Source organism: Herpailurus yagouaroundi, unplaced genomic scaffold (assembly GCF_014898765.1).
Source record: "Herpailurus yagouaroundi ecotype Mexico unplaced genomic scaffold, PumYag 196, whole genome shotgun sequence".
In the NCBI taxonomy this organism is placed as follows: domain Eukaryota; kingdom Metazoa; phylum Chordata; class Mammalia; order Carnivora; family Felidae; genus Herpailurus; species Herpailurus yagouaroundi.
In genome coordinates, this window is record NW_024412427.1 from 9,917,643 (window position 1) to 9,943,988 (window position 26,346).

Here is a 26,346-nt window from a genome sequence, read left to right on the forward strand (position 1 = left end):
GTGGTTGTCCTTCCCCCTTACCTCTGCATAAAACTCATATGTGATGGCTGGAGGTGAAATAGTCACATCGTGACCATTAGGATGAAAGCTATATGCTGTGGACGATGAGGGGAGATGCTAGAAGGGAACTGGGGTCTTGAAGATTTCCCCAAACAGCTGTTCTAGCCCTGGATTGCTTAATTCTAGCCTCTCTACTGCAAGACAAAAGGAAATTACTATTCACTAAGCCACTGCAGTTGGGTTTCTGTGACAGCAACTTTAACTGATAATCTTGTACACACATCTTAATGCCTAGAGTGGTCATTTAGTTCACAAATCTCAAGTTCTGCCCCTAAGCATAAGTCAGGATTGTTTTTTTACTTTTAATCAGATATGGCCTTCTTACTTGCATTGGCCACTTTCCTAAGCAAAGTGACTCTGACAATGTGAGTGGAAACGTTACCAGCCCATGCTTGATTCTCAACATTACCTTCCCCTGTCCTATGGACCATGGAAGCATAGGTGAAGATAGTCTCCAGTGGCCTGGGTCCCTGAGTGACCATAGAAAGCAAGGCCTCCTGCTGATCAAGTAGTGGGGATGAAGGAATGCGTCTTTGTTAGTTAATCCACTGAGATTTGAGGATTGCTTAGAATTGCAACATAACCTTGTTCATCCTAATATAATGCACATGTTTGATTATCCCTTGGGATTGTTTCCTACAAGCATGTATGTTTTAAATGTTGACACACATTGCCAAACTGCCTTGCAGAAATGTTAGTTTACACTCTCTCCAACAGTGTATAACAGAGCCTGTTGTATCTTTGTATTACATTGAAAGCTGGGCTTTCACAATCTTTTTTATTTTTTCTAATCTGGTAGGAAAGATATGTCATTTTCTTTTTTATTTCATATCTTTATAAAACATTACCTTTTTTTAGTAGGAACTGTAAGAGACCCATTATACTTAAGGTTCAGGCCCAACTACTGTTGAAGAGGAAAGAGAAGGGATAGACATTTATTAAGCCCTTATGATATGCCAGGTGTTGGTCTTGGAGGCTTAGTGAACATTTACTCAACATTTATCAACAAGGACTGCAGGTGCCAGAGAAACACAGGTGAACATTTTCTTCTCAGGCTCTCGTGGGTGTTTAACCCCATCTGTACCTGTGTAGAAAACAATTTCACCATGTGTCCCCAAATGATAAATTGTTCCAAATGAATTGGTTATGGGCATTAACTATGTTTTCTAAGCCAATAGGAAATCACCTTCCCTAACTTTCCCAGGTCCAGAACACCCAGGCCCCTCCCTGCTATCACCCTCCAGTGGCCATATTTGTGAACTACAGGGGTCGGGACCTCCCAGTCTCAGATGAATGAATGTTCTAGCAGCTGGCCTGGCAGGAAATGAAAATGGGACAAAAGAGCAGTCCCTTTAGAAAGGTCAGGTGCTTTTCAACTCCAGCCAAGAGGGGGCCACATCACAATACAGCCTGGTGTTGCCTGATCTTCTGAATATTCAAAAGAAGCCAGAAATCCGAAATTTTATTTACAATCTTCACAATAACGATTAAATCAACTTTCTTTTTTTTTTTTAAGTATTTTTCTTAATTTTTTTTAACGTTTATTTATTTTTGAGACAGAGACAGACAGAGCATGAACAGGGGAGGGGCAGAGAGAGAGGGAGAAACAGAATCTGAAACAGGCTCCAGGCTCTGAGGAGCCAGCACAGAGCCCGAAGTGGGGCTCGAACTCACGGACCGTGAGATCATGACCTGAGCCGAAGTTGGACACTTAACCAACCGAGCCACCCAGGCGCCCCAAATCAACTTTCAATAAAACACTGTAAAGGACAGATCAAACTCACCTACCAGCCAGGATGCTCCCTCCTTGCTGTCACTTTGTAACATCTGCATTATTTTTCTCAGAATGAAGTTCAAGAGCGCCTGCATTAGATTCACCCTCTACGCTTATTCAAATGCAGATGGCCAGGTTAATGAATAAGAATCTCTGGGGTCTGGCAGAAATTTGCCTTTTTAGGAAGTCCCCTAAATGTTCTTCATGCTTACTCAAATCTGGAAAAACTCTTTCCTTAAGTCAGAGTTCTCCACGTTTAATGTGCATCCGAATCACCTGGAAGGCTTGTCAAGACAGATTACTGAGCCACCACCTCTGAGTTTTGGATTGAACAGCTCTTGGGTAGTCCTGAGAATCTGCATTGTTAGTAACTTCCCAGGTGATACAGATGCTGCTGATTCAGTGACAATACTTAGAACCACTGAACTCGAGGATGAATGTGAACCGAGTAAATCTGGGCTAGACTCTCATCCTTATAACAGACTTTATGAGGTAAGTAGTTCATTCTGTCTTATGGACAAAGAAATGGAGGCTAACACAGACTAAGAACTTTCTGCCGGTCAAGATGTAATCATTTGATTAGAGCAAGTCTTGCAGATGTCAGGGAGGAGAAGGAATTGCAAAATACTCAGGCTGGCCTTCAGGGTTTGGCACTACCATTCTCTCTTCTAGGTTCTCCCTGCTCTCCTCACATGACCATCCTTTGGGTCAGATCCTGTGCGTCCAATCCCTTATAGTGTAGAGGCTGCAAGCCAAACACTCCCAAACATCTCCGAAGCCCCCTCGCACCTAAGAAGTGTTTTGGGTTCCACTGCCCAGATGCACTTGGGCAAGGCTTGGTTTTGGACTGCAGGATATCTACTGTGTTTGTGGAGGCAGTGGCTACGGACGTGGCTTCCTGAATGTGGCAGGAGCAGCAGCACCTGTGACTGTCCAGTTCTGGACTCTGACTTGGGGTCACGTGGGGGTCATGTTCAGTTGAAGTTCTGTTCCTTCAGGCCTCCCCCTCACCAGTAAATCTGTTAGCCATTCAACATCCGGCAGTAACTCCCCTTCTGCTTATGTTAAGCTAGTCTTGACTCCCTACTCTAGGACTGAACCCAGAATTAACAACACAAACACACCCCTAGTGATAAGTTTAATAATCGGCTCTCTGGGAAAATGTATGCATGTCTATAAACCTTACTCTTATAAAGGGTGTGTTACACACAATTTAGAAATAATAAAATATACTGTACTCTTATTGAAAGTTCCTATATATAAGGGTGCCTGACTGGCTCAGTTGGTAGAGCATGAGGCTCTAGATCTCAGGGTCCTGAGTTCGAGCCCCACATTGGGTGTGGAGCCTGCTTAAAATAAAAATTTTTTAAAGAGGTTGCATATAGCCAATGGATTCTCACAGAAGACTGGTGTGGGCTCTGGCTGAATTCTTGTAACCATGGCCAATCTATAGTCACAAGTCAACTGTGATTTGACAAATTAAGTTGCATCCAATCCATACTTCTCCCAATACATTTTTAAAAAGTCTTTTTTAGTGTCTATTTTTGAGAGACAGAGAGAGACAGAGTGCAAGTGGGGGAGGGGCACAGAGAGAGAGGGAGACACAGAATCCGAAGCAGGCTCCAGGCTCTGAGCTGTCAGCACAGAGTCTGATGCAGGGCTGGAACGCACAAACCACAAGATCATGACCTGAGCAGAAGTCAGAGGCTTAACCAACTGAACCAGCCCCCCGATATATTTAATATTATTAAGAATAGTTTGTAATCTACTGGCAAACTACTTCTCACCTTTGTATAAATTATGTTCATTAAATGGAAACCTTCTTTAGTTTTAGTGCTACGCATACCAGAATGTTGCTTGTTCATCAACAATGTAACTTCTCTGATGAATCTATGATGAATAGTTTATTTTAATTTTTTAAAGTTTATTTATTTATTCTGAGAGAGAGAGAGTGTGTGTGAGTAGAGGAGGGTAGAGATAGGGAAGGAGAGAATCCCATGTAGGCTCCACACTGTCTGTACAGAGCCCACCGTGGGGCTCACTCTCACAAACCGTAAGATCATGACCTCAGCCGAAACCAAGAGTCAGATGTTTAACTGACTAAACCACCCAGGCACCCCTATGTAATTTCATTTTTAATAACTATTGTATTTATTACCTTGGAAAATTCCTGAAACTTAATCAGCTCTCACAGCCCAGTAAGAGCCAGCTCCAGCACACAACCAATCTTGCCCCCTTCTTTTGTTTAATTGTCCAATACTTCAAGGCTCAACTCCTGCCTCACCTCCTTCAGGAAGCCTTCCTTACAACCTCCAGCCTTAAGAGAGATTCCCCCTCTTGAGTCCCGAGAACTCAAAAAGTTTGTGCTAATCACTTGGTAGTTGGCAGAGACAATTTTGTCTCTGCTCAGAACCTAATGGAAGAGACATATAAACAGAGAGAAACAGTCTTTTCCATCTTCATATCCCTCCAGAGCATGAATCAACCTTCGCACAAACTCAACAAATGTCTGCTAGCTTAATATGAGCAACAGATATATGGGAGATACTAAAAGTTTGGATGGCCTTTCTTAAGGTATCTTAACTTCAACTGCCTCATTTGTAAACTTGGAATAATAATATCTTCCTCAGGAGCGCCTGGGGGGGCTTAGTCGATTGAGCATCCAACTCTTGATTTTGGCTCAGGCCATGATCCCAGGGTCGTGGAATCAAGCCCTGCATTGGGCTCCACACTGAGCATGGACCCGCTTAACATCCCTCCCTCTCTCTCTCTCTCTCTCTCTCTGCCCCTCTCCCCTACTTGTGGACTCTCTCTCCCAAATTAATAATAATAATTATTATTATAATAAATATCTTCCTGATAGAGCTATAGTGAAATGGTACTATGTACACAGTTATTCATCAAAACACTGTTTGAAATAGCAAAAGATTGGGGCAACCTAAATATCCATCAATAAGGAACTGGTTAGATAAATTCAAGTACAAGCATACAGTGAAACCCTGCACAAGTGGTAAAAAAGAACAAGTGGGTTCTTTATGTACTGATATGGAACAATCTACAGAAACACTCTTGAAACAGCAAAGTGAAGAACAGCCTGCATAATATGACGTCATTTATGAAAACAAGGAAAAAATATACACATGCATTTGCCTCTATACACAAAGAATAGATGCAGGACAGACACATGAAAAAGCAGTGACAATGACTGTCTCTGGGGAGGAATACTGGGTGGCAGGGGGAAAGAGGTGAGAGGGAAACATTACTCTTTTAAACCTTTTGAATTTCAAATGCATGTGCATGTATTACCTGTTCCAAAATAAACAAACAAAAATTAACAATACTAGTAGAACCCGTGGCACAGGAGCAAAGGGCCTCAAAAAAATGGTAGTTCTCATGGTGATCATGAAAACTACTGAGGGGCTGAGCAGAGTCAACAACTGACAGAAAGATCGACTCAAATTGCAAATCCCAGCTCCTGAGAAGAGCTTTGGATAGTCAGACAGATCTGTATTGAACCTGGCTTCTGCCCCTCATCGACTATGTGATCTTGGAGGAGCCACTTCACCTTCCTATGCCTCAGTTTCAACCTCTGTACGATGGGAATAGCAACACTACCAACCTCCATTGGGCTGCTGTGAGGCCAAAATGAAATAAAGCATTTGAAGCACACAACCTGGGACATAATATGCACTCAATAAATGTTAGATTTTCTTTTTATTATCAACCAACACAGAAGTTGACACAAGACAAAAAGCAATTCACAAAAGACAAAATTCAGACAGTAAACAAACATGAGTAATCTCACTAGGAATCAGGAAAAATGTAAATTAAATCCTCAATAAGGTGGCATTATAAAATTGATGGGGCGCGTAGGTGGCTCTGTCGGTTAAGCGTCCAACTTTGGCTCAGGTCATGATCTCATGGTTCGGTTCGTGAGTTTGAGCCCTGCATCGGGCTCTGTGCTGACAGCTTGGAGCCTGGAACCTGCTTCAGATTCTGTGACTCCCTCTCTCTCTGCCCCTCCCCCGCTCGCACTCTGTCTCTGTCTCTCTCAAAAATAAATAAAACGTTAAAAAAAATGTAAAAGAAAATTGTTGAGGGGCACCTGGGTGGCTCAGTCATTTAAGTGTCCAACTCTTGATCTAGGCCCAGGTCTTGATCTCAGAGTCGTGAGTTCAAGTTCCACACTGGGCTCCACGCTGGGCATACTTAAAAAAAAAAAAAAAAAAAAAAAAAGACTTTTGAAAGAATGCCTGGCAAGTTTGGCAGAGGTGTGTGGCACTGGCAAAGGTGTGCACAGCTGGAAGTTAGATAAAGTGGATCTTTTTGGAGAGTAACTTGTTCCAAGATTCATAAAAATGATGATACCATGCAATTCTGCTTCTGAAAATCTACTCTGAGGTGATGAGCTCATGCGTGATTTCTTCCCTCTTTCCAGAACTCTGTTTTATGCTGTGGTCATATCACTTCTTTTTTTTTTTTTTTTTAATTTTAAACGTTTTTTTATTTTTGGGACAGAGAGAGACAGAGCATGAACGGGGGAGGGGCAGAGAGAGAGGGAGACACAGAATCGGAAACAGGCTCCAGGCTCTGAGCCATCAGCCCAGAGCCCGACGCGGGGCTCGAACTCACGGACCGCGAGATCGTGACCTGGCTGAAGTCGGACGCTTAACCGACTGCGCCACCCAGGCGCCCCTGGTCATATCACTTCTATAATTTAAAAATTATGATTTTATGTATTTATTTTTTTATTCTCAAGTTAGTCAACATACAGTGTAGTCTTGGCTTCAGGAGTAGAACCCAGTAATTCATCTCTTACATGTGACACCTAGTGGTCATCCCAAAGAGTGCCCTGCTTAATGCCTGTCACCCATTTAACCCACCCCCTCACTCCCAGCAATCCTCAGTTTGTTGTCTGTATTTAAGAGTCTCTTATGGTTTACCTCCCTCTCTGTTTTTATCTTATTTTTCCTTCCCTTCCCTTATGTTCATCTGTTAAGTTTCTCAAAATCCACATTAGTGAAATCGTATATTTGTCTTTCTCTGACTAATTTCACTTAGCATAATACCCTCCAATTTCATTCACATTGTTGCAAATGGCAAGATTTCATTCTTTTTCATTGCTGAGTAGTATTCCATTGTGTATATATACCACATCTTTATCCATTCATCAGTGGACGGACAGCTGGGCTCTTCCCATAATTTAGCTATTGTTGATAGCACTGCTATAAACATTGGGGTACATGTGCCCCTTCAAATCAGTAAAAATTATAATTTTTAAAACTCGCCTGGCGTCACTAAGATTCAAGGGCCAAAATGCATAATTTAAGTATGTATCTGTATATACATAAGCATGTATATGAACTTAAGGAGCAGGTACCCCTGTGGCCCTCTTTCTAATATAACAGCTGTGTGTCCCAAAGTTCACAGCAACCCTCGGAAGGAGGGAGGCCAAACGGTGTGGTATGCCTTTTGCAGCTAACACACAGAAGCTCAGAGAAGGAGGTGTTGCAGAACAGGGGTCAGACCCGGCCTGTGTGGCCACAGGACATTATACTAGGCATGACTTCCCAGATTCCACCCCTCCCCCATCCTAGACCTCTCACCTTGCAGACAAACATGATGGAGGGTGATTCTATGAAGTCTTTTAAGACCAGCTGGCCATACGAGAACTTCTCCACCTTCCCCAGGGTTACGAGCTTCCAGAGCTTTTCATCAGACCACGACTCAAACAGATCCATCTTCCTGAGGGGAAAATCCTGTTAGAATTCATTGGCCCTCATCACAGAATGTGCCCTGCTCTCAGCAGTTTCCAGAAAGGGAACAAGCTGTCTTGCTCTCTTGCAAGTGCCCGAGGTGGAGGATTTTACTTGCCCTCCTGTTGCCTCCCCTGGCCTGTGCCAGCGCCCTGGGGTTCTCTCCTCTGCTCTGCTTCTCTTCCTTCCACTCTTCCCTCCAGGGGCCTCTTCCTGGCTCCATCGCCTAACCTTGTACTCACTAGGCTAGTCTCATTCCAAACAACTGAGAGTTCCTCACTCCAGCTCACCTACTATTCTGCCCCCAGCCCAGCAGTCCTGCCTTACCTTTGGTTTGGGCAGCTCACTCCAGCTTCCTCCAGCCTATTAGCTTCAAATATTCCAGGCTGTGGCCAGTGAATGGGAAACGTCTGGACTCCCCTTTTTTTTTTTTTTTCTATGACTGAAGGCCCACTCCACAGTGCCCCGCCTTTCCCTGAGCTCCTACACCACCAGTCAGGGGCTGCCTTCCCTCACACACAGCCCCACAGGGGCTGCTAACAATCATCTCATATTTTCTCAGCTCCAACAAATTATGAGGCCAGAACTTGGATGACTCAGGCCTCATCAAGGGCACTGAGTTCCATCCACAACACCAAGGGGGAACAGGGACAGTGCCATGTCCAAAGAGGAAGGGTCTGGAGACACAGGAAGGAAAGCAGGGTCGCCACAGAGGGAACACCTATGGGGCCACACACTTCCCATAATCATCTCATTCAATCCTTATGATGATGTGGGAGAGATGAATCATTATCCTCACTTTACAGAGCAGGAGACTAAACTCAGAGAAGGGAGGTGACCCATCTTGGGTTACATGGTTAATAAGCCCAAGAGCTGAGATTGCAACTCAGCCCTATTCTTCAACTGTGTGAAGACAGGAAATGTTCCTCTCTGCAGGACCAAGTCCTCCCTTCGCAGGCCCCAGCCCCTCTTACAGCCCCTGCTCTCCCACTCCACTCCACCCCACGGGGCAGCCCTCTGCTCACCGCACTGCTCTAGAGGCGCACAACCCTACAGACTGTATTTTCAGGGCCAGTGCAGATACTTCATTTGATTTTCAGTCTTCTCCTAAAGATAAGTAACTAGAAATGATTAAATGAGCACCTGCCTGTGCTTGGCACAATGACAACACAAGGGTTACCATGGTAAAGGTGCCAATCTGCCCTCACTGCCATAGTGCTTCCTGAGGGGTATATAAACTGTAAAGGTGGTACTATATGATCAAGGAGTACAGTTTGAGGGTGCCTGGGTGGCTCAGTCGGTTAAGCGTCTAACTTCAGCTCAGGTCATGATCGCACGGTTCATGAGTTTGAGCCTCACATCGGGCTCCATGCGGACAGCTAAAGCCTGGAGCCTACTTTGGATTCTGTGTCTCCCTCTCTCTCTGCCCTTCCCCCATTTGTGCTCTTCTCTCTCTCTCTCTCAAAAATAATAAACATTTTTAAAAGATTATAAAGAAATACAGTTTGAGGGCTCCTGGGTTGCTCAGTCGGTTAAGCATCTGACTCTTGATTTGGGTTCAGGTCATGGTCTCACTATCGGTTGTGAGATAGCGCTCCATGTTGGGCTCTGCGCTAAGCATGAAGGAACCCCAAGGAACCTCAGGCTTGCTGAAAGCACACTGTGAGTCACACTTGAGTCAGCGCTAGAACCCAAGTCTCCAGAAGCAGACATCTATTGCTTTTGCAGCCAAGCATCAGGTCACCTTTTCCCCCAACTGTACCCTGATTTTATTTTGGGGGAAACTTCTTCTTGACTCTCAGACAATCAGAATGTCACTGACCCACGGATGATTCAAATGAAGCCAATCTGGTTCAGAAAGAACAAATCAGGGCCCCTGGGTAACTCAGTCAGTTAAGCGTCCAACTCTTGATCTTGGCTCGGGTCATGATCTCATGGTTCATGAGTTCAAGCCCTACATCAGGATCTGCGATAGTGCAGAATCTGTTTGAGATTCTCTCTCTCCTTCTCTCTGCCCCTCCCCCCAAGTGTGCTCGCTTGCAAGCTCTCTCTCTCTCTAAAAAAAAAAAAAAAAAGAATTACAGTTTGGCTGGGGCTTTAAAGAAACACAGGGTGTGATAGAAGCACTGTGGGGCACTCTCTCTATTCTTGGGTGAGCGTAGATGGGGTTGGTTAGTGAGGTGGGGCAGTGAAGCCCAGGGACTTGTGAATTGAACATCCAGAGCCTTGGTTTTCTTAGCTATAAACCAGAGAGAACAAGAGAAACAATGTCACAGGTAAAAAGGCTTGATACAAGGGGCTTAGCACCCTGCCTGGCCGAGCAAGTGCTCCGTACATGTTAGCTATTCTATTAGTACCATCCCACAAGGAAGGGATGTTTGAGCTGAGACCTGAAGGTATAGTAGCAGTTTGCTAGATGGAGAAGTTGGGTGGGAGGTGTCTCCTGTCTCAAGAGCATTCCAGACACAAAGAAAAGCACCCACTATTTCCCACTGGGCCTAGGGCAAAGTCAGGCACCTAATAAACACCCAGGGGGAAGATGTTGGCTGATGATGGGAGTACCTAAAAAATTCAAACCGATGCTGAGCATCCTTTTGGAATTCCTGATCCAGCTTATTAGCAAAGAAATCTTCTCTGTCGACAACCAGGAACTCTGTTTCTTCCATACAGACCACGGTGGCCCTCCTCACTGAAGGACTCATAAGGCCCAATTCCTGTTGGATGAACACAGGCAAAGGCAACTGAGAGGCTACCTCTGGCTTTCTACTCACAGCCTTGCCCACCGCTTTCCTGCTTCCATCAGCCCCCAGAAATCTCTATTCCCCAGACTGCAGATTCCTGGCTGGCCCTGTGCTCACTCCCCACCTCTAGAGGCCCATCCCCTCCCTCTTAATATGCTGCCTGTGGAAAAAGAAGCAACAGGCTTGACCAGACCAGAGAGAGGAAGCTGGAGGAGCCTGACTAAGGGGTCACTGCATCCCTGTGTTGTTATACAGGAAACATATTCCTTTTTAAACATCACAGACGAAGGAGCCAGGCTTGGACATCACCTGGTCTAGTCGATGGGCAGGTGACAGGTTAAGGGCGCTGGGACCCACAACAGGGCATGACTCACACAGGGGAGAGGGCAGGACTGGGCCTGGCTGTTCTACCAAGAGTCCCGTCAAGCCCCCAACCCTGCCCCAGGAAAACAGACCTTTCCCTGTACTCACCCCAAAACAGTCACCCTTGTGCAACAACGTTGGGTGGGGGTCCAGGAAGGCACTGCTGCCATCCTCATCCTCAGTCACTGCAACTGTGCCCATGTAGATGAAATAAAAGCTGTTGCCCCTCTGCCCCTTCTTGACCATCACACGTCTGCGACCAAACCTGAGAAAAGCCCAAAGCCAGTAGATCTAGTAGCAGCAGGGAGCCTGGTCCCCTGGGAGGAGCTCTGGCCTGCTTGTGCTCTTTGCTTTGGAGCATGAAGGCACAGACTGGACTAGAAGGGACCTCATAGCAGCCCAGGCCCAGCCCCATCAACCTTGACCTCTTCACTAATGCTCACCTAGTCGCCCGCCTCCATCAGACTGTAGCTTCCTGAGAGCAGAGCCTTTGTCAGACTGCTTAGACATACAGTAAATGCTCAGTGAACAGCAGTTGAATGAATAAATGAGCAAGTACTGAAAGTAATGAGTGAGTAGCTAAATGCTAAAGAGCAATGGCTTTCAAGTCAGACCTGGATCCAAGTCCTGATGCTGCCACTAGCTGTGTGACGCTGGGCACTCATATTCTCTCTCTGAGCCTCAGTTTCTCATCTGTAAAATACAGCTGAACATACCTAGAAAAGGATAGACAGATGGGTCTTGTTATAACCCCTAAGAGCTCACTACACAATTGGAAACCATTAGGGTAGAGGTGCCCAGGTCCAGAGCAAACTGGGAGTTTTCTCCTAAGCTTAGAGGAGGAAATTTTCTGTATTTCAAATGTAAGTTCAAATTTGACTTCTTTCAAGATTCATTCATTTCCTTCATTCATTCGATAAATTAAATAAATACCAGCTGTGTCTATCAGGCACAGTGAAAAAGGACAGATTTTGTTCTGAAAATTATGGTCACGTACAGGGACTAAAGTTTAAAAATGCTTTAAGGGAAGTAAGCACAGACTAATTCAGAAGCATGGAGAAAGGGCATTTAACCCAGCTTAGGAAAGCCATGGCAGGCTCCAGGACAGTGTCTGGAGTCTTCCAGGTAGACAGAGAGATGAGAGAGTGTTCCAGGCAGAGGGACGACCATGTCCAAAGGCACAGAGGTGGCTGGAAGCAAGGCGTGTTCAAAGGAATAACAGTAAGCTCCATTAGAAAGGACAGTGGAAAACAGGGAGGTCAGGGGAATAGTGGGAGAGAAATTTGGCTGGGTCCAACCATAAGAGAGTACAAAAATTAGGCTAACTTTGGATTTTACCCAGAAGGTAATGGGGAACATTAAAGAGGAGGTGGCCCAGACAACAAAGACTAGATGGGAGAAGGCAGGCACATTCAGCTAGGAAATGACTTTGGGGACGAGAGAGCATGGCAGTGTTCTGCCAAGAACAGACTCCTGGAGCCAGAGCAGAAAAACCCTCAGAAACTGTCTAGCTCAACCTACATTATGTGGATGAGGGAAGTGGGGCCCAAGGAACCCCAGACTTGCTGAAGGCACACAGTGAGTCACACTTGAGTCAGCGCTAGAACCCAAGTCTCCAGAAGCAGACATCTATTGCTTTTGCAGCCAAGCATCAGGTCACCTTTCCCCCCAACTGTACCCTGATTTTATTTTGGGGGAAACTTCTTCTTGACTCTCAGACAATCAGAACGTCACTGACCCACGGATGATTCAAATGAAGCCAATCTGGTTCAGAAAGAACAAATCAGGGCATCTGGGTGGCTCAATTGGTTAAGTGTCCAACTCTTGATCTTGGCTCGGGTCATGATCTCATGGTTCACGAGTTCAAGCCCTACATCAGGCTCTGCGATAGTGCAGAACCTGTTTGAGATTCTCTCTCTCCTTCTCTCTGCCCCTCCCCCACTCATCCTTTTTCTGTCTCTCTCATTCCTTCCCTCCCTCCCTCAAAATAAATAAATAAACTTAAAAAAAAAAAAAAGAAAGAATGAATGAACAAACCCCAAGGCTGTGACTTGAAAGACCAGGAAGAAATATTCTCTTTCCCAAAGGACTGAGACTGGAAAGAGGAAAATTTGGAGCCATGGTAATAGTAGCCATCTTGCTGCTGTAAAGGAGAGTCTAGCTGAGAAAGTGGTTTATGAGAATGCCGTGTGAGGTGGAGAGAGATAGACAGACACTGGGTGCTGGTGACACTAGGCCCCTGGATTCAGCTGAGTCAGAAGCTAGAGAGCTATCCCAGCACTTTTCAGATACATGAGTCACCGATGCATTCCCTAGGGCTGGGTTTTCTGTGACTTGCAACTGAAAGAATTCTGTCTGATCTGCTAATTTCCAGTCCTGAAAATAATCATTGGGGTGCATGTGCCCCTTCGAATCAGCATTTTTGTATCCTTTGAATAAATTCCCAGTAGTGCAATTGCTGGGTCATAAGGTAGTTCTATTTTTGATTTTTTGAGGAACCTCCACACTGTTTTCCAGAGTGGCTGCACGAGTTTGCATTCCCACCAACAGTGCAGTGGCGTTCCCCCTTCACATCCTTGCCAACATCTGTTGTTTCCTGAGTTGTTAATTTTAGCCATTCTGACAGGTGTGAGGTGGTATCTCATTGGTTTTGATTCATATTTCCCTGATGATGAGTGATGTTGAGCATCATTTCATGTATCAGTTGGCCATCTGGATGTCTTCTCTGGAAAAGTGTCTATTCATGTCTTCTCCCCATTTCTTTACTGGATTATTTGTTTTCTGGGTGTTGAGTTTGGTAAGTTCTTATAGATTTTGGATACTAACTCTTTATCTAACATGCCATTTGCAAATATCTTCTCCCATTCTGTTGGTTGCCTTTTAGTTTTGTTGATTGTTTCCTCTGCTGTGAGCAGCTTTTTATCTTGATGAGGTCCCAATAGTTCATTTTTTATTTCCCTTGCCTCCAGAGACATATCAAGTAAGAAGCTGCTGTGGCCAAGGTCAAAAAGGTTGCTGCCTGTTTTCTCCTGTAGGATTTTGATGGTTTCCTGTCTTATATCTATGTCTTTCATCCATTTTGAATTTATTTTTGTGTATGGTATAAGAAAGTGGTCCAGTTTCATTCTTCTGCATGTTCCGGTTCTCCCAGCACCATTTGCTAAAGAGACTGTGTTTTTTCCATTTGATACTCTTTCCTGCTTTGTTGAAGATTAGTTGGCCATATATATTTGTGGGTCCATTTCTGGGTTCTCTATTCTGTTCCATTGATCTATGTGTCTGTTTTTGTGCCAATACCATACCATCTTGATGATTACAGTTTTGTAATATAGGCTAAAGTCCAGGACTGTGATGCCCAAGTTTTGTTTTTCTTTTTCAACATCACTTTGGCTATTTGGGATCTTTTGTGGTCCCATACAAATTTTAGGATTGTTTGTTCTAGTTCTGTGAAGAATGCTGGTGTTATTTTGAAATGGATTGCACTGAATGTGTCGATTGCTTTGGGTAGTATTGACATTTTAACGATATTTCTTCCTCCAATCTATGAGCATGGAATATTTTTCCATTTCTTTGTGTCTTCTTCAATTTATTTCCTAAGCTTTCTATAGTTTTCAGTGTATAGGTCTTTTACTTCGTTGGTTAGGTTTACTCCTAGGTATTTTATAGTTTTTGGTGCAATTGTAAATGGGATTGATTCCTTGATATCTCTCTCTGTTGCTTCAATTATTGGTATATAGAAATGCAGCCAATTTCTGTGCATTGATTTTACCTCCTATGAATTCATGTAACAGCTCTAGCAGTTTTTTGATGGAGTCTTTCGGGTTTCCATGTGGGGTGTCATGTCATCTGCAAAGAGTGAAAGTTTGACATCTTCTTTGCCAATTGATTTCACTCATATGTGGAATTTGAGAAACTTAACAGATGAACATAGGGGAAGGGAAGGAAAAATAAGATAAAAACAGAGAGGGAGGCAAACCGTAAGAGACAAATACAGAGAAAAAAATGAGGGTTGATTGGGGGGGTTTAAATGGTTGACGGGCATTAAGGAGGGCACTTTTCAGGATGAGCACTGGGTGTCATATGTAAGAGATGAATCACTGGGTTCTACTCCTGAAGCTAAGACTACACTGTATGTTAACTAACTTGAGAATAAAAAAAAAAAAAAAAAGAAGAAAAGAAAAGAAAATATCAAGTAGCCAAAGACGACCTTAACATTGCACTGATCATTGCACTGATGAGGATACTGAGGCTCAGAAAGGTTAAGCAGCTCACCTGAGGTCGCACCTCAGAGTGGCAGCTGCAGCATTAAATTACAGAGCTTCTACCTCCACCTCCATGATTCCTTTTCTTTGCATGACATGTTCTGCCTGCTATGGAATCTTACTTTAAGACAGTGGTGACTTGCTCTTCTTCACTGAGCTAGAACAAAGCAGATGGTTCCTTCTGCCTGAACGTTCTTGTCTTACACCTCTACTTGTCAAATATACCTACTCAAATGACACCTCTTCTCTGAATCTGCTTTGGCCAAGCCAGCTGGAGCGTTCCCTCCTCTCCTGGGCTTATTACCTGTGAAACAAATCCTGCGTGGGTCATAGTCACATGTGATTATGTGACCTCCACGAAGGAAGATACCAGTGCAAAGACCTCAAGTGTCTTCACATCCTAGATTTTTAAAACAGGACTTACCTCAAATATTCTGCTGTGCTTCCCCTCTTAAGCCATTGAAAGGCCTGAGAAAGACAATGTTTCCACACACACACCTCTTAGACTTTTCTAGTACCGAATATTTACATGGTGCTTTTTTGTGCCATGCATCCTTTGACAATCTGGTGAAGCCTTCACAGAATAATGTTTTAAATATATAAAATAAAATACAGCAGAATTACAATTAAAAATTACCTTTTAAAATCCAAATTGTGGAATGGTATAGCAACCATTCCACATATTCAGTGCCATATTAAGGCACTGAATAACCAGATCTAGCAGCAGATCTAATTACTACCGTAATTTCAAAGAGGTGAGGAATATAAATTATTTTTTGAGAAACCTGCAGTAACATGAACGTGTAATATTGGTGATTTCTTTTGGAGAAAAAGTCATGGGAACAGGTAATACTGTAGTGGTTCATTACATACATCCATGACTGAAGGAAATGATACATTTTAGTTAGGGATTAATGAAAACAGATACAAGTTTTTTTCTTATCCAAGTTCACACACTCTTACCCTAGGTTCCTATCTGGACATAAGACAATCACCTGTGATCCATTGTGGCTTTTAGGGCTTGGATTTGAGTCTCAGCTCTACTCCCTAATATGTGGGTGACAGAGCATGAGTCATTCTTACTACCTGAACCTGTTTCCTCATCTGAAAAAGGAGGGAATTGGACCAGATCCTTTCTGAGGTTCCTATCAAAGCCTTGCCAGATTCAGTGGCTCCTTAATTCTGGTAGACTCTCAGTAAATGAAGGAGATCAACTGTGCCACAAGAGTACCAAGGAGCACTAAGGTGAACTGACAGACAGCACTGAACTGACAGACACGGCTGAAATGCCATGGAGACGCTAAGAGACCTGCCATGGCCTTGTCAGGAAGGCTCTTCCTGCCCAGCTCGGCACAGGTGCCAAGGGGTGTGCCCCTCACTAACCGTTCAAAGCGCATGACTCTGGCCAGGAGCAGCTGCAGGGGCTCTGAGTAGTTGCGGTAGCTGTTCAGAACCTGCAGGAGGTTATAGAGGGCCTGGATCTCAGGCTCTGTCCTCCAGGAAGGCAGCTTCTGCATGATCTGAATGGCTCTTGGAGGAAGGTGACCCTGGGAAGAGAGGGCCAGAGTGACACACAAGACCTAGCAGAATGCCCCAGGGGCCAGTGGTCAACTCCCCACACTCCTGCTTTTTATGCTTTCCCACTCCCGATACAATAGTGGCTGACACGTAATGAGTGCTTACTGTGTGCCCAGCATGAGGGTATGCATCTTACATGCACCATCTAACTGCACCTTTGCCCAGCCCAAGAAATGAGGCACAATTACTATTCCCATTTGACAGATAAAGACACTCGGGCAGGATCATAAGCTAGATCTGCTACATGCCCATGCCTGTACCTGCAACTCCAACTATACTGCCTGTGCCGTTCAGTGACCACTCCAAGTCAATATGGGCCTTCTGGGCTCCAGAGGCCTCTAGCATATGCATACTGCAGTCAGGGGAGACCTCCCTCGTCTCAGCCTATATCCTAGCATGCTATAGGAGACTAAGGAATAAAAAGAACCCACAGAAACTAACCCTGGTGAACCAGGACTCATGGACCAGAGGGCGGACAGATCTACCCATTCACCCACCACTCCCACCTGCTGGGAAAGTGGTACTTGAGTTGTTAACACCCCTTCTGGTTGTCCATTGCACTTAGCATAAAATCTTAACTCCATACCCTAGCCGAGGGGCCCCACATGGTCTGACTCCCTACCCTCCCTACTCCTCACAAACTCACCTCCTGCCTCTCTCCTGTGTTCTCCAGTCTCTAGCTTTCTACCCATCTCCTGCAGGTGCCAAGCTCACTTATGTCCTGTGGTCCTTGCTTGGGTTGTTTCCTCTGTCTGGAATGTCCTTCTCCCGGATTTTCACACGGCTGCATCCTCCTTTTTATTCAGTTCTCAGCTCCTATGTTACCACATCCTCAGGGAGTCCCTAATGGATCATTTGACCTAGAATAGTAGGCCCCCTTCCCAGCAGTCTGTAGTCTCTGAATCATTTCTTTCAAAGCAATTAATACTTTGTGAAATGACCTTATTCCTTTTTGTTAATGTGTTTATTATCTGTCATTTCCCCTTCCTACACACACACACACACACACACACACACACACACACACCCTGCCTCACTCACTCTAGAAATGCACTATCCAATATGGTGGCCATTAGTCACATGTGTGGCTATTTAAATTTAAACTAAATTAGATTAAAAAAATAAGTTTCTCAGGGGACACCTGAATGGCTCAGTTTATTAACCGTCCAACTCTTGGTTTCAGCTCAGGTCATGGTCTTGTGGTTTAGGGGGTTCAAGCCCCATGTCGAGCTCTGCACTAGCAGCACAGAGCCTGCTTGGGATTCTCTATCTCCGTCTCTCTCTGCCCCGCCTCCACTCACATTGTCTCTGTCTCTCTAAAAATAAACTTAAAAAAAAATAAACTTGGGGCACCTGGGTGGCGCAGTCGGTTAAGCGTCTGACTTCAGCCAGGTCACGATCTCGCGGTCCGTGAGTTCGAGCCCCGCGTCAGGCTCTGGGCTGATGGCTCGGAGCCTGGAGCCTGTTTCCGATTCTGTGTCTCCCTCTCTCTCTGCCCCTACCCCATTCATGCTCTGTCTCTCTCTGTCCCAAAAATAAATAAAAAACATTGAAAAAAAATTAAAAAATAAATAAATAAACTTAAAAAAAAAAAGTTCCTCAGTCACACTAGCCACAAGGGCTATATGTGTCTGCTAGCTACTATACAGGACAACACAGACAACTGAATGCTTCCATTATCTCAGAAAGTTCCATTGGATATAGGTGTTCTAGAATACAAGCCCCAATATAAACACAATAGTGGCTTCATCTATCTTATTTACCCCACTCTAGAATAATGCCTCACAGGTAGTAGGCACTCAACAAAATAAAAATAAAAATTTATGGAAAGAATGAATGTAAGAAGACTTACATAAATGTAGTTGTCACAGAAGCCAAAAGAAAGTGGGACATGATGAGTTCTGGACCATAGATCTGAAGCCTTGCATGTTCACACACAAGGGCAGTGTTTCTCAGTGATTAATAATGCACAGGCTCTGGCACCAGGTACCTGGGTTTGAACCTTGGCCTGCTCCTTCCTAGCTGTGTGTCCTGGGACAAGTCACTTCTCTCTGAGCCTTCCCTATCTGAAAACAGCAGAACCTAACTGTATAAATAGCAGAGCTAATACATGTAAAGGGTTTACAATAGGCCCAGCTCCCAGTGAGGACTATGGAAGTGTTGGCCATTTTTAAGGTCTGAATCCAATCTTCTTCCTTCCTAACCCTCTTTTGCTATCAATAACCCACTGAGATTTCTCTACAGGGTTCATTTATGACAAAACACAGATCCCTCTGCTTTCTATGAACAGAACTGATTCTTTGGGCCCACGAGGGGCCCTAATTCTTTTAGGAAATCTCTCTTGCCACACCCAGTCTTCAGAGACTCCCTTCTCTGGATTCCTATAAAACTGATTCTGTTATTTAACTTGCCAGGTAAGTTACCTCACCTTAATTTCTACTTAGCTCCTTGAGGATCAGTGGGGATGTTACACCGCCTAGTATCCCCACAACCAAACACAGATCTAAGCTTAGACCTCAAAAAAAAAAAAAAAGAAAGAAAGAAAAAGAAAAGAACAGAACAGAGAAGAGAAGAGAAGAGAAGAGAAGAGAAGAGAAGAGAAGAGAAGAGAAGAAAAAAAGTCTGGGGAAAAGGGAGTATAATTCAAACAGGGCTGGGGAGACTTGGGTCCTACCTGCTTCTAGGGGTTCACAGCCTCCCTTGCTTCAGGCCAGCTACACCTCATTGTGTTCCTCTAGCATACAGGAAGGATTAAGGAAAAAAAAGAGGGACTGCCCATAATCCCACCACCCAGATTTAGCCACTAACATCTGGCATACTCATTTCTGGCCTTTTTCTTATGTATAAATAAAAATTTTGAAAATAATACTAGTTTTCCATTAAAAATCAGAACAATATACATGCTTACAATCTCCTTTTACCGTACCACCTCCAATCCAAATCTGCTCTCCACCACCAGGGTTTGCCCTTTTTATGTATTAATATATACTTATGCATATACATACAGCCACAGTATAGAGGGTTACAGTATAGAGGGTTGCTTTATTTTTTATTTACATAAATGTCAGACTTCAGATATGGTTTCTGCAACTTGCTTTTTCCCCCAATTTTTTTCACTATGTTTTTGAAATGTACCCATTGTTTCCAATGTCTCACAACTGCTATAATAAACAAGTCTATGATTTTAAGGCTCTATGAGTTATGTAACCATCATCGCAATTGATTTCAGAACCAGTTCATCACTCCATAAAGAAAACAAGTGCCCATTAGCAGTCAGTCACTCAAAGGGCAGGTATATGTAATCAGAGCCAGAGTTAGATAACTCCTAGAGGAAGCTGAGAGGCCCTGCCTATACAATGGATGTTTTCCTTTGTGCCCTCTTCTCTCTCTCTACTGCCCTGCACAGAACTGCCTCCATCTTTGGAATTTTGTGGCTCTCAGAGTTTCTCCTGCCTCAAGAGTAAAGCTTGGATAACCGTCAATGTCCAGTGTCAGACACTGGCCAGTCTGGAAAGTTGGAAAAAAACAAACAAACCCAGAATTTGGTTGACTTAACATCATGGGGCATGAGAAAGTAGATCATGCCCAGGAGAAACAGGCAACAGAAGCCGTACCCTGGCTCCAAGGAGGGAGAGGGGGAGAGAGTGGCCCAGGTGGTCCTGATACCAGTTACAAAACTATTGTCCTCCCATCCCTGAGAGAAAAACCAACATGGCTACCCCAGGCCAGGGTCAAGTCAGGTCTCACTGGTAAGAACTTCAAATCCTTCCTATAAATAGGTAGACCCCTTTAAAATTTAAATTAAATTAAAAATTTTAATTTAATATCCAAGATTTGGTGGGAAGAAACTGGGAAGATAACAGTTCTTGAAATTCAGAGAACAAGTCACATGTCCAAAGCCTCACCCAGATATGAGTCATTCACTCCCCAGAATGGCCATCTGATACCCATGTGGGAGACAGGTGTACCCAGTGTCTCTCAGAAAACTTGAAAGAGTCAGAATTCACACATAAGCCTGGGCTTTTCCCACCATCCTGATTATTTCTCCTCTGCCTGGAGCTCTCACAGCCTCTGCTTTGCCTTTGGCTGTGTGTCCACAGGTCCAAGTACAGGAGCTCTTCCCTGCTGGTTCTGCTCAGCTTCTAAGGCAACAACAGGTTCAGGGGAGGGGCGGGATTCACAGCCTTGGAAAGTCAGGACTGGGATCTTGGGATCACTGAGATAAGCTAGTTTATAGATGAGGAAACTAAGAGGCTAGCTCAGGATGACACACTGGCTTGGTGGCAGAACCTGGACTAAATCCAGCTGTCCTGATACTCAGCCCAATGCTACTTCCAGGCCATCATGCAGAAAGAAAATTCCCAGCCAGCAAGGTCAGAGTTATACATACCTCTTCTGCAACAAAGTCCATGGTATCAAATGTGATTCGGCCTTGCTTCCTTTTCCGGCCCGGGGGCCCCCAGAGAAAAAGGAATGAAGAAGAAGAAAGAGAATCAGCAAGAGTGCTCCTAAAATCTTGCACTTAAACCCTCCTGCGTCCCCATCCCCATGATAGTCAGGAAGCCACAGGAACCCTTCTACCAGCTGGCCATCTCATGTCTACCTCAAAGGCCCAAATTCAGACCCAGACTTAGGCCCAGAATTGACAATATGTCATTGTAAATATGGGCTGGGGGAGGATAAAGAAAGGAAGGATGGAAAGAGAAAAGAAAGAGGGGAAAAGAAGCAAATGGGAAAGTGGAGAGGGACAAAAAGGGATAAAACGGAGGCACCGATGAAGCCAATCTTCACCAAGTGCCTATAAGGAGCCAAGCATGTGCTTCTTCCTTATTTATTCCATTTCATCATCAGGACAAAGCAGGTATTACTGAGCTCCATTTTGAACTCGAGGTGAGTGAAGGAACCTTCCCAAGGATCACACACTGAGTATACAGTCTTCTAGAATATGGCCAGGAGGAGGAGGTGTAAGAGATCTTAGGCATGAACCAACCCAACTCTATCTCCTAATGGATGCAGGGGAGCTGTGGAAAGGTAGAGGAAGAGGCAGAGAGAAGGGGAAGGATATGTTAGGAGCAGCTGGGGAGAAGGAAAGGGACAAACAAGGCCCTGACCACCATCTGAGCCAAACCAGGACCCCCACCCATCTGTCTAGGTAGGCATACCTCAGGTCCTCCCCACCCAACTGCCCCATATATAGCTTGTGTACCTGTATGGTGCTTCTCAAGAAGGCCAGTGAAGGAAAGCAGTGGTACTCAGAAAGATATGAATTCACATGCTCTGATGAAAACTGATCTCTCTACCCAACCCTACACTCCGGCCCCCCAGCTCTCTGCCCATTGCACATATGACTCCCGTAGGCTGCCGTTGAGAGGCTTCTGCTCTGCTCAAGGCCACCCTGCCTAGGCAATGTTGTTTGGCCTCACACTCCCCCAAAGACAAGGCTGATTTGAGTCTTCAATTTCCAAATGCCCAGGCACCAGCTCAAGTCTTCTGGTAAACAAAGACTCCTGTTACCACTGCATGATGACACCCTGAGTCAGAATGTCTTTCCTGACAGCAAACCTGTCTCTCAGGTTCCAATTCTTCCACTCCATCCCCTCCCAACTTATGGCCCAACTACAGGGCAGAATCTGGCTGCAGACTCCGTTGGTTTGGCCAGAATAATGTCTTTAAAATATATGAATTTGAGGGGCACCTGGGTGGCTCAGTTGGTTGAGCTTCCAACTGCAGCTCAGGTCATGATCTCACAGTTTGTGGGTTGTCCCTCCCCTCCCCGCCCTCAAAAATAAATATTTAAAAAAAATTAATATGTGAATTTGAATGTCTTTAGATAGGGCATTCTCTTCCTTTCTGCAGACCCAGAGGCCCCAACTCCCTGCTACATCTTAAACTCAGCCCCACATACCTGCTGGCCCCTTCAAGACCAATCTAAGACTGCATTTCTTTCACTCATCAGCACTGCCCATACCCCTCTCCTTCAGAAACCATTTGGGGCAAATTCTTGGACTGAATCACTGGGTGGAGTTAGGAAGCAGGGCTGAATCTAATCACTCTAGGCACAAAAGGAAAATGGGCAGAGTTCATCCAGGGATTGGGAAAAACTTTGGAGTCCTGGATGGTAATGAAGACACCTTTGGGAATCCAGAACAGGTTAACAGAAGGTGATCAACTTTTCTGAGCTAAATAGGGCACATGAGATATCACTGGCATAAACTGCAACCTTCTAGAAAATCTAGACAGCATGGTCTCCAGAGTGAGCAGGGCCATGCATGTGTTCCCTTGTTTAAATGGGGGGGACAGGAAAGAAGATAGAGAAGATGAACAGTGGTGGGCATTCAGAAAACCCAGACTCTAATGAGACTTCTGGATTTCTCTGGCTCCTTTGATTCCCGCTGATATGGAGATAGCTTCTTCCCCACTCCGGATGTTTCTTTCTACATGGAGGTAGTTGCACTGGTAGAACACTACCGGCCCCTTTCTTGCACATTAAGAAGGAGTGACTTAAACTCCTTGGTGAATTTTGGAAAGAAAAACTGGGTGTGATCATTCCTTCTCTGTCCCTCTGAGCCCACATTCTACTCTGTCCTCCTCTGTTGTGAATGTGGGGCAGGAAGTCCTGGTCCCACAGTGGAGGCCTGCCTTGGTCCAGCACTGTCTCTGGGCACATAAGGTTGTCTAATTTGGGGATGTAGTTCTAGGTCATCTTCTCACTTGATGATATAAGTCACTTCTCCAATAGAAGTCCCATTGTTAACAAAAGTGACAGTTGGGTCTTCTATCTGTTTTTCCCTTTGTCTTCTGTTGGTTCAGAATATGGACTAGGAAGTGAGGTGCTATTTATTGGACCCCTCCCCTTAAGCCCTCATAATCCTGCCAAGGCCAGCTGCTTACATCCCAGAAGGAAAAGATAGGGTGCTTTCTGTGAGGAGTCTCAATGATCTGATATTCCCGAAATCCCCCAAGGCCTTGGCGGAACATTTTACACACTCGGATCATCACAATGATATCCTTGGTGAGCCGGTACAGCCCCTGTGGAAACAAAACAAACAAGATTGTAGAAACCATTTGTTTTTAACAGCCACCAGCACGCTGGACATTGCTAACAAGGTGAGATGGAAGAGTGGTGTGCCAGAGCCATGGTTATGTTTTCGGAAAGTTTTCAAGCCTGTTCAAATCATGTTGGTAGCCCAAAAATGGTCACAGCGGGGAGTATTTATGCCGCAGAAACAGATAACTACTACAAATGGGGGCACCTCCCTCCCCAAGAGCTGGTCATATAAAATATTCACCAACCCAGCTCTAGTTATATACTAAGTCCTTCACTTTGGTCCAGAAAACAGCACAAATAACAGTAGGGTACAGTGATGCAAAGAGCTTGTATTTTGGAATTAGATGGATCTGAGGAAAGAACAGTCAAGCAGATGCAACACTGCTGGCTTTGAAGACAGAGGAAGGGGGCCGTGAGCCAAGGGATGTAAGTAGTCTCTAGAAGTTAGGAAGTCCAGGAAATGCATTCTTCCCTAGACTCTCAAGAAAGGAATGCATCCCTGTTGATACATGGATTTTAGCCCAGGGAGACCCATGCCAGACTTCCAGCCAATGTAAGATAATATAATCTGTATTAAGCCACTAAACTGTGCGATATGTTTTTTTTTTTAAGTTTATTTATTTATTTTGAAAAAGACAAAGACAGCCCAAGTGGAGGAGGGGCAGAGAGAGAGGGAAAGAGAGAGAATCCCAAGCAGGCTTTGTGCTGCTGGTATAGAGCCCAACTCAGGGTTCAAACTCATGAAACCGTGAGATCATGATGTGACCCAAAACCAAGAGTTGGACGCTTAACTGACGGAGCCGCCCAGGCACCCCTAAATTGTGTGATATTTTAGTTAACAGAAGCGATAGGAAACTAATATAATCACTCATCCAAGCTGGGCCATCGATTCCATGCATTCCTTGAACCTGGGAATTTGGAATTGGAACTGAGAACAAATCAGACTTTTTATCCCAGTATGAATTTGGGAGTAAGGGCAGTCACCCTCTGCCTGCCAAGTAAAAATACAGGGCATAGGGAAACAAGTTCAACACCACAGAGACAAATCCAGAATGTGAGGCAATCTACAAGTCAACTAACCCAGTTTCTTAAGAGACATACAAATAAATGTAAAGCATGAACCTTGATTGGACCCTGATTCATAATAACAAGCTGTAAAAGCCATTATTTAGGGACAAATAAGGAAATTGAATATGACTAGAGATTAGATGATATTAGGGAATTAGTGTTAATTTTCTTAGTATTATAGTGACATTGTAATTATGTCTTTATTTTTAAGAAGTGTCATAAAAAATGCATCTTCCTCTCAAATGATTCAGCAAACACACACCTATGCACAAACACACACACAAATATGTACAGTCAATGTGGCAAAATGCTGACTGTTAGATCTAAGGGGTGATCATTACATATACTGCAACTTCTGTGCTTGAAAATTTCTATAATTAAATTCAAAAGCTAAAAACTTTTATTAACTTCTGTTAATAAGGACATAATAAATAAAATGAAAAGACAAACTGAAGACTGGAATATATTGGCCATGCACATAATCAACAAAGGATTACTATCCAAAATTACAAAGAATAGCTATTACAAAAAATTACTATCCCAAACTGTTTTTTAATTTTAAAGAATTCTATAAATCAAAGGAAAAATACATATAACCCAAAAGAAAAATGAACAAAGGATATGAATAGGTAATGCAAAAGGAAAACTCAGATTACCTGTAAGTAATGAAAAGAGGGGGCACCTGGGGGCGCCTGGGTGGCTCAGTTGGTTAAGCGTCTCACTTCAGCTCAGGTCATGATCTCGCTGCTTGTGGGCCCTGCGTCAGGCTCTGTGCTGACAGCTTGGAGCCTGGAGCCTGCTTTAGATTCTGTCTCCCTCTCTCTCTCCCCCTCCCCTGCTTCATGCTCTGTCTCTCTCTTTCAAAAATAAATATACATTAAAAAAAATTTTTTTTAAGAAAAGAGGGGCACCTGGCAGGTTCAGTCGGAGCAGCATGCTAGTCTTAATCTCTAGACTGTGAATTTGAGCCCAACATTGGCTGTGGAGATTACTTAGATAAAAATTAAAAAAAAAAGATTAAGAAGAAGAAAGAAAGAAAGAAAGGAGGGAAGAAGGGAAGGGGGGGGAAGAAACGGGTGCCTGGATGGCTCAATCAGTTAAGCATCCAACTCTTGATTTTGGCTCAGATTCATGAGATTGAGCCCCACATTGGGCTCCATGCTCAAAGTGTGAAGCTTGCTTGGGATCCTCCCTCCCTCTCTCTCTGCCCCTCTCATGCTTGCTCACTCTCTCTCTCTCTAAAAATAAATAAACTTTAAAAAATATACATGGAAGGAAGGAAGGAAGGAAGGAAGGAAGGAAGGAAGGAAGGAAGGGAGGGAGGGAGGGAGGGAAGGAAAGGGGTGCCTGAATGGCTCAGCTGGTTAAGCATCTGACTTCAGCTCATATCATGATCTCACCACTTGTAAGTTCGAGCCCCACATTGGCTTCTCTGTCTCCTTCTCTCCCTGCCTCCCACCTCAAAATAAATACACTTAAAAATTAAAAAAAAAAAAAAAAAAAAAGAAAGAAAGAAGGAAAGATTCTGGGGGCACCTGACTGGCTCAGTCAGTGGAGCATGCAAATCTTGATCTCAGGGTTGTGAGTTTGAGCCCTATGTTGAGTGTAGAGAGTACTTAAAAATAAAACCTTAAATTAGAAAGAAAGAAAAGGAAGGAAGGAAGGAAGGAAGGAAGGAAGGAAGGAAGGAAGGAAG

General features: G+C 44.2%; 1 protein-coding gene across 1 annotated transcript in view; it reads right to left on the bottom strand.

The window, feature by feature from the left end:
• Positions 1 to 26,346, bottom strand: part of CNBD2 (cyclic nucleotide binding domain containing 2) — a 51,798-nt gene that overhangs the window by 23,639 nt on the left and 1,813 nt on the right. The window contains exons 2-7 of the mRNA XM_040447184.1: positions 23,426 to 23,563; positions 20,925 to 20,978; positions 16,340 to 16,503; positions 10,803 to 10,959; positions 10,153 to 10,304; positions 7,441 to 7,579 (exon numbers count right to left, since the gene is read on the bottom strand). Of these exons, the coding sequence (XP_040303118.1) occupies positions 7,441 to 7,579; positions 10,153 to 10,304; positions 10,803 to 10,959; positions 16,340 to 16,503; positions 20,925 to 20,978; positions 23,426 to 23,563 (804 nt within the window). The remainder of the gene's footprint in view (positions 1 to 7,440; positions 7,580 to 10,152; positions 10,305 to 10,802; positions 10,960 to 16,339; positions 16,504 to 20,924; positions 20,979 to 23,425; positions 23,564 to 26,346) is intronic.